The 13,909-nt window shown below is 40.1% G+C and overlaps 2 protein-coding genes across 2 annotated transcripts; both read right to left on the bottom strand.

The window, feature by feature from the left end:
* Positions 8,366 to 9,274, bottom strand: LOC104698818 (putative CCR4-associated factor 1 homolog 8). The gene has a single exon (XM_010414210.1). The coding sequence runs from the start codon at positions 9,260 to 9,262 to the stop codon at positions 8,366 to 8,368; it is 897 nt and encodes a 298-aa protein (XP_010412512.1). The 5' UTR covers positions 9,263 to 9,274.
* LOC109133301 (uncharacterized mitochondrial protein AtMg00810-like) lies at positions 12,631 to 13,725 on the bottom strand. The gene has a single exon (XM_019246302.1). It carries the CDS (start codon positions 13,723 to 13,725, stop codon positions 12,631 to 12,633), a length of 1,095 nt encoding a protein of 364 aa, XP_019101847.1.

Below are 13,909 nucleotides of genomic sequence, written 5' to 3'. Positions count from 1 at the left end.
CAAATCGAACAAAGATCACAAACCATGCGGTGGTGGCGGCGTCGTCACCACCGTCGTGACTCGCGAAGTCTGGGCGGAGAATCTCGAATCTGAATTTAAACTAATCAGCGAAACTATCGACGATTATCCATTCATCTCCATGGACACTGAGTTCCCCGGCGTGATTTTCAAATCTGATCTCCGATTTACAAACCCCGGCGATCTCTACAGTCTACTTAAAGCTAACGTCGACGCGCTCAGCTTAATCCAAGTCGGTCTCACTCTCTCCGACGCCGACGGTAACCTCCCGGATCTATTCGGTGACGGACGGCGGTTCATTTGGGAGTTTAATTTCCGAGACTTCGACGTGGCGCGTGACGCACACGNAAATTTTATTCACCAAAGAAACTATTTCTTACAACATTGTTATAAGTTTAATGAACAAAGAAGTTTTTGAGTTTCGAACAACCAGTTCTAAGTTCTACCGGAGAACCACAGCACAAGGATGTCGANGGATGATAGCCAAACTTATTCTCTTCCGCTGCTTTGTTGATCAAATGGGAGAGAACTTTCATGCAAATTACAAACAAATACGGCGAAAGGGCACATCCTTGTCTTAAGCCCCGTGAGCTACCAAAAAACCCTGCGAGCTCACCATTCACTTGGACGGAAAAAGTTGCTGTTGATATGCATAACCGAATCCAGTGTATGAATTTATCTGGGAAATTTAGAGCCTGTAATGTGTTGAGCAAGAAAGGCCATTGCACCGAGTCAAAGGCTTTAGAGATGTCAATCTTCATTGCACATCGAGGAGATATGTCATCTTGGTGATAATTCTTAATNGCAAGGGAGGATCCTGAGATGAGTAGTTGAAGTTGATCCCAAACAGAAGCTGACTGTCTCCCAAGGAATCCGGAGGTGATCTGTGTCCAGATTTGATGGGAATAGGGGCACTAAAAAAATAAGTGATTTCTTGTTTCCAGCGAATCATGACAGAAGACACAAGCTGAATTCACATGGATGTTCCATTTCAACATTCTATCACCTGTAGAGAGTTTGTTGTGCAGTCCAAGCCATGTTATGAATGCAAACTTTGGTGTGGCTTGTGAGAACCACACTCCTTTTGCCCACTCACAAACTGGTTGGTCGACGCGAATTAGCTTCCAAGTGTCCCCCGTCAAAAATTTCGGTTTGAACCCAGTGCTAGAATTCCATAGGTTCACATCCTCCAAATCAGGCCGGCGTTTGGATCTTGCTACTGCAATCTCTGTTTCAACATTGTTCAGAATCTGAAGTCTATGTCTTATGCTTTNTACTGCAATCTCTGTTTCAACATTGTTCAGAATCTGAAGTCTATGTCTTCTGCATCNGGACGGAAAAAGTTGCTGTTGATATGCATAACCGAATCCAGTGTATGAATTTATCTGGGAAATTTAGAGCCTGTAATGTGTTGAGCAAGAAAGGCCATTGCACCGAGTCAAAGGCTTTAGAGATGTCAATCTTCATTGCACATCGAGGAGATATGTCATCTTGGTGATAATTCTTAATCAGTTCAGACGCAAGTAAAACGTTCTCCATTAGTAAGCGGTCCTTGACGAAAGCAGTCTGATTTGAAACAATAATCTCAGGGAGAAGGTCTTTTAACCGGTTTGCTAGGATCTTCGAGATTACTTTGTAGAGGACATTACAGCACGATATAGGTCGATAATCTTTCATAACTCTAGCATCCTCTTTCTTAGGTATCAAAGCAAGTATGGTGGTATTAACACCTTTGGGCAGAAAACCTTTCTGAAAGAAAGATTGAATCGCCACCGTGAAGTATTTGCCGTTGACTGACCAAGAACTTTTAAAGAACTCACTTGTATACCCATCAGGTCCAGGACTCTTGTTCGCTGGCATCGAAAACAGAACTTGCTTAACCTCCTCAGCTGAAACCTCCTTTGTCATCATTTCCCTATTCGNGCCGTTTTTTATTTCCATTCGATGAAAAGTTTTTGCAAGGCCTCGTAGCTTGAGTAGCTTCCTCCACATCCAAGAACCATTATAAGATGTTGCTTTTAAGTCCCAAAAGGATTCTTGACGGATAAGATTTGTATGAACCCACTGTCCCCACAGCGACGTCTTAGCAAGCAGACGCCAAATGAGCTTAAGTCCATAGACTATGTTGGTTTCCTTGAGTGGCCTGAGACCCAGACCACCCTCACTTTTGGGAAGACAAACAACGTGCCAAGATACCTTTACCTTATGTGGATTTAGGATTGGTCCACTCCAGAGAAAATCAGAGCAGAGTCCTTCAATTTCCTTTACACACTTGCCCGGTAAACGAAAAGCAGAGGACCAGAAGTTCACAATGCTCATAAGGACCGATTGTATGAGTTGCAAACGCCCTCCATATGATAGTGCACGGCTCGTCCAAGTATTGATCCGTTTGCAAACTTTTTCAATTAGAGGCAAGTAATCAGTGCTTGTCATTGCTTTGGTCATAAGAGGCAGTCCAAGATAACGTACCGGTAGCATTCCCTCTGCAAATGGGAAATTTCCTCTGATCTCTTCCTGCACTTGCTCTGATATTCCAGCCATATATAAAGTAGATTTCTCGAGACTAATTTTCAGACCTGAAATCTTGGCAAACTCATCGAAGATAGATATGACTCCTTCGACTGATCGTTTGGTGCCTTCTGCAAAGACCATGAGGTCGTCTGCAAAACACAAATGTGTTAAGAGGAGGTTGTGGCATCGGGGATGATAGCCAAACTTATTCTCTTCCGCTGCTTTGTTGATCAAATGGGAGAGAACTTTCATGCAAATTACAAACAAATACGGCGAAAGGGCACATCCTTGTCTTAAGCCCCGTGAGCTACCAAAAAACCCTGCGAGCTCACCATTCACTTGGACGGAAAAAGTTGCTGTTGATATGCATAACCGAATCCAGTGTATGAATTTATCTGGGAAATTTAGAGCCTGTAATGTGTTGAGCAAGAAAGGCCATTGCACCGAGTCAAAGGCTTTAGAGATGTCAATCTTCATTGCACATCGAGGAGATATGTCATCTTGGTGATAATTCTTAATCAGTTCAGACGCAAGTAAAACGTTCTCCATTAGTAAGCGGTCCTTGACGAAAGCAGTCTGATTTGAAACAATAATCTCAGGGAGAAGGTCTTTTAACCGGTTTGCTAGGATCTTCGAGATTACTTTGTAGAGGACATTACAGCACGATATAGGTCGATAATCTTTCATAACTCTAGCATCCTCTTTCTTAGGTATCAAAGCAAGTATGGTGGTATTAACACCTTTGGGCAGAAAACCTTTCTGAAAGAAAGATTGAATCGCCACCGTGAAGTATTTGCCGTTGACTGACCAAGAACTTTTAAAGAACTCACTTGTATACCCATCAGGTCCAGGACTCTTGTTCGCTGGCATCGAAAACAGAACTTGCTTAACCTCCTCAGCTGAAACCTCCTTTGTCATCATTTCCCTATTCTCCCCACTACAGCGGAAATGTAACAAAGATTGAAGTGTGTCAACTGAGATGCCCTCATAATCTGTTGGAACCTGACCAAGGAAATCCGAGAAAAAACGAGCTGCTTCTTTCTTGATTTCATCTTGAGTGGTAGCCATCGAGCCATCCGCACAACCGATTTCTCGAATGGCATTGTGAGCTTCGCGAGCCTTTACAGCATTATGAAACACGGAATTATTTTGATCACCAACTTGTAACTAGTGTAACTTCGACCTCTGCTTTAAGAAACTCTCCTCAAGCTCGGATAGGTGATGCCATTTCTCATACGCTGTTGCTTCCTCCGCAACTGCATCCATTGTTGGATTAGCGAGAGTCGCTTCCTGCTGAACACATAACTTTGCATGAGCAACCTGCGTTCTCTTCACTAAATCTCCTAGCGGTGCACGACTGAGTTCCCTGATGATCTATTTTAAAGCCTTAAGCTTTTTTGAGAACCTAAACATCGCCGAGGTAGAGTGGAACAGAACCTCTGTTTCATCCCAGTATGACTGAACGAGAGGCAAGAACTCTGGCATGGAAGCAACTGAGTTGACAAACTTGAAAGGCTTCTTTACAGCAGGGGACCCCAAATCTAACTGAATACGACTTCGTAGATGGTCGGAGCATCCCCCGGCCTCATAAACACAGTAAGCACGTGGGAAATGACGAAGCCAGATGGCATTAATGAGAACACGATCCAGCTTCTTACAAATCAACCCCTCGTCCCTCTTAATACACCAAGTAAAGAGAGGGCCATGGTATCCCATATCCGATAGCGCACAATATCTCACAACAGCCTGAAATCTCTCATACCTGGCGGCAAGGTAGGTGAATGAGTAAAGAGAGAGTGCTCCTCTGAATCCAAGATCTCGTTGAAATCTCCCATAAGCAACCATGGCTTGTTCTGAAACATTCTAGAATCATGATGATTCCGCAAGTCTGTCCATAGAGTCCTTCTTTCTTCTACTGTATTTTTTGCATATATGAAAGAACAAAAAAAATCATCCTGTTCTCCTTCCAACAAGACAGAGCAGTTTATGATTTGATCGCTCTTAAAAACAGGAGTCATATGTACCGTAGGTCGCCACACTACCCAAATACGACCCAAACGGTGAGACTCATAGTTTGACATGAAAGACCAATCCGTAAAGACCAAATGTGCAATAAGATCTGCTTGCTTCTCCTTGACCCGAGTCTCCAATAAACAACCAAATTGCATTTCTTTATTACTAGTCCAAGCACGAACAACGGAATGCTTGATAGATTTGTTGAAACCACGCACATTCCATGAGAAACTCATCATTTATTGAGTTGGTTTGGAAAACTTCTTCGTCAAAGTAACTGGGAGGGTATCCTTAGTTACTTGAGTTGAAGTTTCCGATGTTTTGTTTTGGTTTTTCTGTGAAATACGTGCAGAGGGAGGTCGTCCTCCCCCCCTCCTGGACGTGATATCTCGAGCATCTTGACCATGAGTCGTTTCCTTAGCCTGCAAGGCCACTCCCCCGTCTGTAGATTGTTCTTGGGGCGCTTGTGTTTGATGTGTTTGATGCTCTTGATGTGCAGAGTGATCGGCTTCACTAATGTCACCTTCCTCAGGGAGACTAAGAACTGCAAACTTTGAAGCAGACACTATTGAAAGTGGGGCATCCTTCACTACAGGGCCCTTAAGAGGGCTTCGCCTTGAAGGAGAAACAGTAGACCACTCATCCGGGGAGTCTGCTATCGTAGTTGCTGTTGCAATAACCAGTTCATTTATGGCTACTGATTCAGTGTTGGCTTGTTCAGTTCCTTGCAAACCTGAATCTGAAACCGAAGCATCGACATCATCCTCCGGTTTCGTAACTTGCTCGACACTCTTGGTGAAACCCCCAGCAGATTCTTCCGGAGAGTCAGACACTTCACTCGCTTTATTATGCACACATCTAGCTACCAAATGGCCCCATTTCTCACAAGCAGAGCAGCGGGGAGGCAACCAAGGGTACTGGAACTCCACCCAAAAGTCTGAACCATTCTTAGAGAAACAGATCCGTTTGGGCAACTCCTTTGTAAGATCCACATTAACAAAAATCTTTGCAACATCAAAATTGGAACATGCCTCTGTTTCAGGATGCAGCCGCACAGGTGCACCCACAGCACTGGTTAAGAAACTTAACCCTTCCCATGAATATAGATGCATCAGAACCTTCCTCAAATGAACCCAAAGGGGAATGGATGTTTCCTCCGGCTTGTCCTTCTCAGTGATCGGGGACCACTTAGACACCACCATCGGTACCTCAGTAATAATCCACATACCTCGTTTGAGAATTCTGGCTTTAACCATAGGGTCACGCACCCGAAATCTCAAGGTTGTAGAATTAACCTCATAAACATCAATCGATGGATAGTCTGCACTCTGCTTCCAGATTTTGTTTAAGATAACGTGGACCTTTCCGACATGAGGAGCTGTTTCCAAGAATTTTCCGATCAGGAAATCTTCCCAGAGGGGTGTAACATTGTCGATAACTTCATCAGGGATCTCAACTGTAATTTTCCCTTTTGAGGTCGTGAGACTAATATCAAATTTTTGAGCACCTGCTTATTTTGCACCATGGAAACCCACGGGCCTTCATCCTAGGGCTAATAGCCTTCGACGAACCCTCAGACTTCTCCGACATCCCTCCTCCTGCCGCCTAGCAATGCCGGCAAGCAGACTTTGCGAGCAAGAAACCCTAAAACCCTAATCGCTCAATAATCGCCCTACTCAGCAAAACGCACCGTCTCAATGACATAAAAAGAGCGTTCCTTTTCACTTCAATAAAAGGCAGAAGAAAGTTAGCCAAAAAGAAGAACATGAAAATGTCTATCTCTCTTTGTTTCCTTTCCTTTCGTTGTACTCTTCTTTAGGAAGTTTTTACCGTCGAAAGGGAAGCTGCCTCATCGGAAACTTACACCAACTTGGAAAGGTTCTTCATAAATATTTTCACAAAATCTCTCAAGAATATGGACCGTTGGTGGCTTCTCCATTTAGGGGTAGTTCCTGTGATCCTTGTCTCCTCGAAAGAACTTCCACCAGTGCGATTTTGTGGATATGGAGAGAGTGGAAGAATTGGTGTTTGAGTCAGAGACCAACCTTGGCACCTTGGCGTTAACCGACTTCTTCCCTGGAGGTTGGCTCGTAGACCGGATCTCTGGTCATCATTCGAGGGTACCAAAGCCGTTTTCAAACTCGCCAAGTTCTTTTAACATGCGATCGATGATCATTTGAAGTCTGGAGAAGCTCAAGATCACTCGGATATCATCAGTATCATGTTGGATATGATCAATAAACACAAAAAAGCCGATTCTTTTAAAGTCACTTATGACCATGTCTGTGAGTACAAATAATTATTCGTTTCTAACTTGTATAACAAGATTATTATACCTTGGGAAGGAAGTTAACTTAAGATATTGAAACTAGTTGATTGGTGAGGACATTCAGAGAAGACAGCAAGGGGTTGAGATGAGGTTATTGAAGTGTTTCAGTGAGTATCTGTAAGGAATAAACTGGAGGAGACAAAGGCAAATTGATGCTGGGACTGTCTCAAGACAAGTCTATTCAAAAAAGGAAAGAAATTTTCTTTTGTGTGTATCTAGCTTGATACACAACATCTCAAAGTTGGTGTTAGAAGCAGAAGCTGAAAAATAATAACCTAGTAAGGAGAGATAAATGCAGGAAGTTCGAAGTGCATTTTGAGGGACAATGATTAAGGCCTTGAAATCAGCTGTCAGCATCAAGTGAAGATCACATAAGTGTCTCGATAGTCTAATGGCGATGGTACTAAGTTATGGTGGAGTTTCGCATGATTGAGAAGCAATGCAGGTTGAGGTTACAGCTAAAAAGTGCATCAAGTAGCTGTGCACGTTTTTTTCATGGTTATCACAAAGTTTTGCTGATATGAGACACGATAGGAAAACAAGGTTATGTTCAGGCTCTGGTTTATTGATATAGTTGTTGTAAAGGTAATCTCAGGTTTAAGTGGTTGTTAACGAGCTGATGAGATTGACTGCAAGTTTTAATCAAAAGGGTTTCAGGTTATGAAGCAAAGAAGATTCAGTTTCTGCAATATTTGATTCAAGTGATTCAGAGGATTTTGATCTCGGTGGTGCACATGAGTAAATCCTAGAAGCTAGCTAGGGAATCATGTTTTGCAGAGAAACAATTGGTACATCAATCATTGTAACATGCTTATGGTCTGAACAGAGTTACAGAGGCAATGGTTTTAGGCAAACATATTTTATTTTTTAATCCTTACTACTAATCAACTTTAAAAGAACATAAAATATATCAACTGATGTTAGAAGGACTGTTTGTGTTGGCTATGAGTGCTTGCCCACATGACACTTCACTAACTACGTATTTTTGCCTTTACAATGATCAAATCCGGTTTCAGGTGAGAAGACAAAGTAATTGATGCAATGACGTGGATGGTGATCTTGATCTAAGTAGGGCAGCTAATACTCAATTTAAGTGGTGGAGTAAGCACATAATCTAAATATCACATTTGTATTCTTGATTATTGGAAGAAACCATATATACCCTGAGTGAGTGATCCGGTTGCAGAGAAAATTCTTTGTGTTGTTTTATGCTTCACTACCATCTTACACAAAACATGTCTTGAGATAATTATAAAAATTTTAGCTCTCAAAGAGACTTCATTACTAGGGAAACCAGACACTGGTTGTGAGAAACTTGTCAAGAAAGAAAGACAAAAGTGTGGAACTAAACAATAAAGAAAAACTCATCTTTTCATCAAAATCAAATTGGATACAAACAGATACATTGAGACAATACTAACAGGAAGAGATGTGTTGTGGACTAACACTAAACACATCAAAGTTAAACGTTTAAGAAGTGTTTTCCTTGAGATTTTAATACATACATAAGCTAGGCCCATAGCCAAAATCACCAAAAGGAGGAAACCCAGGAACAAAGATCGGATTGAGTAGCGGAAACGGCGGTGGAGGAGGCGGTGGTGGTGGGGGTGGACCGTAGCATCTGGTCATCATCGCAAGGTGGATCTGTTTTTGTTGTCTGCGCTTTAGACGATCAGAGATGATTCTATAGCCGAGTCCATAAACAAAGCCTTCAGCCTCTTGCACATCGTGGAAGATCTTAGTCATCTTAACGAAAACCCTAGCGGTTAATTCGCTATCTGAACCGGCGTGGTGAGCGGTACCAACACGGTCAAGTCCCAACGCATCTGCTAGATGCTCTAAACCTAAACGGCAACCAAGTCCTTCGTATCTACCCGCTATAGCTTTCAGATCAAAAACAGAGCCGAGGGTTCTAGCTACGGCTTTCGCAAACATGGCAGCAGTCACGGGTAAAGACTCTCCTCCGGTGAAACACTTCAACATATACGCGATATCATACGACCCGTGAAACGTCACCCAAGTGATGTTCCCCGTCCTCTTCAGAATCCAAGAGAGATCATTGAAAAAACCGTCGATTTCAATTCCTTGGGCCCTAATCTTCTTCAGATCTAGACCGTTGCGTTTTAGGAACTCGATGGATTTCTCGTTTCTCGCGTCTTCAGCATCTCCGAAATCAGAGAAGTTGATCTCCCAAGTTCCACCGACTCTTCCGTTGCTGTCGAACAGAGTTAGACCTAACTGGATCAGTTTCGTCCTGTCTACGCTGTAACTCATGTCGGTGTAACGTTGATCATCCGAAGCGTGTTGTGGTGTATCCCTTAAACTACCTGGAAACTCTGTATCAAACGCTATAAAACGGTAGTTTCTTAAACAATCTTTGATCGAACTCATCTCTTCCTTACAATTCCACCTCCAAATCGAACTCATCTTTTGTTTTTTTTTTTGTTTACGAGCAAAGAGAAAAATACTATTTATTATCTGAGAGAAAAACAATATATATATAGTTTGTAGTATTTTTGGAAAAAAGGAAAATTTCCTTTTTCCAATATTGTTGATTTTATTATTCCCCTATGACTTTGATTTTTTTTTTTTAATCATTTACATGAATACCAATTTCTCTTTTACAAACACAGATATGGACGAGAAAAAAAGGAGGTTCGAAACAGTTTTTTTTTTTTGGATTAGTTACAATTAGAGAATTTCTTTTGCATTCTAGAATTTTGGACATCTTTATTTATTTTTGCTTTGGTTATTAAAAGATATAAAGTCAATTAAACCATTTTTTCAATATATGTCATCACTTTGAGTGTCACAAGACATAAAACTCAACATAATAAAAACAAGGGAGATTGAAAAAAAACTAAGCAATTGACACACTTTTGGTCTATAGGGCACTTTAGTTATGTGAGAAAACACACATATCCCTTACTACATATTCTCAATCAAGTTATAATTATGAAGCGACATCGTTTTTGTATTTTAGTTGTAAAAATGGTGGAGAAGATTAACTCGGAATGGGATATCCGTCTTCCCCCATGTATATTTGCCACCGAAAGATACCAAGATGCGAAGCTAAACAATTCTATATGGTTCCACCTCCAAATCTCACGGCAATGTTTCATCCAACTCATCTTTTGTGTTTTTATTTTTATTTTTACGAGCAAAAAGAATAATATTATTATCTGAGAGAAAAACAATATATAAATAAATTTGTAGTATTTTTGGCAAAAAGGAAAATTTCCTTTTTCCAATGTTGTTGATTTTATTATTCCCCTTTATATGACCGTTTGATGTTTTTTTCCTGATAATTTACATATACGCATAATGCCAATTTCTCTGGATTCTATGGTATATCTGGAAAGCGCGCAAGGATAAGCTCTTCAGTAATCTGGATTCAAACCCCCTTGCGATTTTGCTGTTAGCGGAGGATGAGGCCAAGGCATGGGCTCTGGCTCAGACAGAGGATATGGTATTAGCATCGGATATTCCTTCTGCGGCTGATCCGGTGGAAGGGGGGATTAAGGGTTCCTAGGTCTCTCTCGAGTTATACTTGTTTTGTAGATGGTTCTTGGAAAGCTACAAATCGTTATGCGGGTAGAGGATGGTTCTGCACATCGCCCAAGAGTGATGTCCCTACTATGGGAGCTGCCAACCTTCGCCGCAGTCTATCCCCTCTCCATGCCGAGGTTGAAGCCCTTATATGGGCTATGCGCTGCATGATTGGGGCAAATAATCAATTTGTCGTCTTTGTCACCGACTGCTCCGACTTAGTGAAGATGGTGTCTTCGCCTTCAGAGTGGCCAGCTTTTACGCCTTATTTGGAGGACATACAGACGAATAAAGAGGAGTTTGCTTCTTTTTCATTGGTCTACGTCCCTCGATCTCAGAATTGTAAAGCGGATAATCTTGCGTGCCAAGTTCGCACAGTTCCGCACTTAGTTACCTATGTAAACAATATTCCGTCGTTTTGGCTTGTTTGAGCCAATTTTTTTTGTTGTTGTCAAAAAAAAAAAAGGTGATATTTTTCTTTTAGCCACCGTTCTTTAGGAAAATAAAACAAAGTTGAGATTTGAATATATTTAATGCTTGAAAGGTGCTTATTACAGACAAAAAATATAAGCCACATAAAAAAACTGTTTTCAAAGAGGTTTTTCAGAACTTTCACTAGCTATATTTAGTTGTTATTTTTACATCTTAGTTATATCTCTTTACTTACTTCACAACTGTAGCAAAAATTGTGTTTAATTGAAAAAGGTTTAAACAATTTTATTCATTACATGCAAATGTTTTATTAACAGGTTTTCAATAAACATTTTTAAAATAAAAAAATTTTAATATAAGCAAACCAAATTTTTAATCACAAACATTTATAACAAAATAAATTATTAAAAATTTTCATAAAAAAAAAAGTTCAGCCCGCGGTTTTTCGTGGGTTAATACCTAGTCTATACTATTAAAAGGGAAGCATTTTTAATAAATAGACATAAAGTACGAGATTATTACAATGAAATGTCACTCAAATAGGAATAAGAATATGTATATTCTTCAAGTCAAACAGTTTGATATTAATTGTACTAGCCACATAAAAATTGGAAGCAATTAAAACCTACCATAAAATCTAAATAAATCAACCCTCATAATTAGAGTAGAATTAAAACAACCAATTAAAACCTACCCACATAATTAGCACGTCAAACATTCAATCTTTAAGTCCATCGATTAGTAAAATTCAATCTTACATTATCTTCTAAAATAATAAAGATGCGTTTAATTTATAAGGGAAGTTAACATAATCTTAGCAACTTAATGTAGGAAATCTCGCAAATGAAAACCAAAATCTCTGAAAGTTAACATAATCTTGGAATGTGATCTTAGTTTAATTACTTGCATAATCTTGTAGTCTCATTTCAAAATACTATAAATGATAGCGAAAGAAAAAAATATTTGCAAGAAATAATTAAATAATTTACTACTCCCGAAATTAACAGCATACATGATCAAATATTTGATTGGATAGTTTCAAATACTCCCAAAATTTTAGGAAAATTTGAATTACTGATTCACTAAAAATACTGATTAAAAGATATTTAATCAATATATGCTGTTAATTCAGCTTTTATTTTGCGTGAGAAATCAACTTAATATGCAATTAAGTATTTATTTGTTGAGATTTTGATCCTACTAACCCTAATTATCTTAGAGCTATATATATCTTCTTAAAGTTAAACACATTACATAAATCGTTTCATAAAAAAAATATTTTTATCGGCCTCTAAAAAAACTAACCCTCCATAGCTTGGAATACGAGTGTGCAATGGTTTTAGAAAAGAAAACGGCAGATGATGTTGAATATGTAACTAAGCTCCATCATTAATCTCCTATATTTTATATGGGGTGAGTTGCCAAGATTAGCTGAATTTCGCGAATGTTATTGTTCGTTCTTTACATCAATTTATACACAAGTCATTGCTCCTACAAACCAGGAGATAACTATAAATCAAAATATCAAACTTATCTCTTAAATTTAATCTATGATTCTGAGTATATCCTAAATAGATTAGTAATTATCCCAATACTCCCCCTCAAGGTGGAGCGTGAAGATCGCGAACGCCCATCTTGCCAAGTAGACGTTGCAATTGTTGGACTGCGAGAGGCTTAGTGAGGATGTCAGCAATCTGATCTGTTGTACGAACATGAGGCGTAATAAGAGAGCCATCTTGAACCGCATCTCGAACAAAATGACAATCGGATTCGATATGTTAAGTTCGCTCGTGAAACACTGGATTTGCGGCGATATGAATTGTTGCCTTACTATCGCAAAAGAGATACATCGATTCCTTTTGTCGAATATGAAAAGCTGCCAAGAGCTCCTTTGTCCATTTTAGCTCACTCAAAGTCATCGCCATTGAGCGATATTCAGCTTCCGCGGACGATCGAGAAACCGTTTTCTGTTTCTTCGTCTTCCAAGCAACAATGGAATCGCCCAACATAACAAGATAACCAGTTATTGATCTACGAGTAATAGGACAAGCATTATAATCAGAATCACAGTAAGCAGTAATCTGTAGATCACTAGCAGCACTCAGAAGAATTCCTCGACCAGGAGAACCCTTTAAATATCTGACTAAACGGAGAGCCGCATCCCAATGCTTTTGACGAGGCTGCTGCAAAAACTGCGCCAAAATATGAACAGCGTAGCTGATCTCTGGTTTTGTAACAGCCAAATACACAAGTCGGCCTACCAGCCAGCGGTAACGTGTCGGTTCAGTAAAAAACGGACCATCTCCATGAGCCAATGTGTGGTTTTGCTCCATTGGTGTACCAGCTGGCTTTGATCCGAGAAGACCACACTCCGTCACAATGTCCAATGCATACTTCTTTTGAGACAAATAAATACCGTCTTTTCCTCGAGTAACTTCAATACCCAAAAAATATCTCAACACGCCCAAGTCTTTCATATGAAAGCATCGATTCAAATAAGCTTTGAAGCTTGAAATCAAAACAGAATTATCACCACCAACTATCAAATCATCAACATAGACCAAGACAAAGAGCGTTTTACCTCCACGAACTAAAGTGAACAGAGAGTAATCTTTATGGTTTTGTGTGAAACCAAACTCAAGAAGAGCTTTGGACAGCTTTGCAAACCAACAATGCGGTGCTTGACGAAGACCGTAAATTGATTTCTTTAAGCGACAAACACGTTTATCATCAACAGTCGAGAAACCCGGTGGCAATTTCATGTAGACTTCCTCCTCTAAATCACTGTGTAAGAAGGCGTTGTGAACGTCCATTTGGAACAGTTCCCAATTCTTTGCGGATGCAATCTCAAGAACGATACGAACCGTCGTCATTTTAACAACCGGAGCAAAAGTTTCCCTGTAATCGATACCTTCTTCTTGTCTATTACCAAGCGCAGCAAGTCGAGCTTTGTGACGTTCAATCGTACCATCGGAATTGAATTTAATTTTATAGACCCATTTGCATCCAATCACCTGTTTCCCTGGAGGCAATTCGATAACATCCCATGTGTTATTT

The sequence above is a fragment of the Camelina sativa genome, chromosome 6, assembly GCF_000633955.1.
Source record: "Camelina sativa cultivar DH55 chromosome 6, Cs, whole genome shotgun sequence".
In the NCBI taxonomy this organism is placed as follows: Eukaryota; Viridiplantae; Streptophyta; class Magnoliopsida; order Brassicales; family Brassicaceae; genus Camelina; species Camelina sativa.
This window is presented reverse-complemented; position numbering and strand designations above follow the sequence as displayed.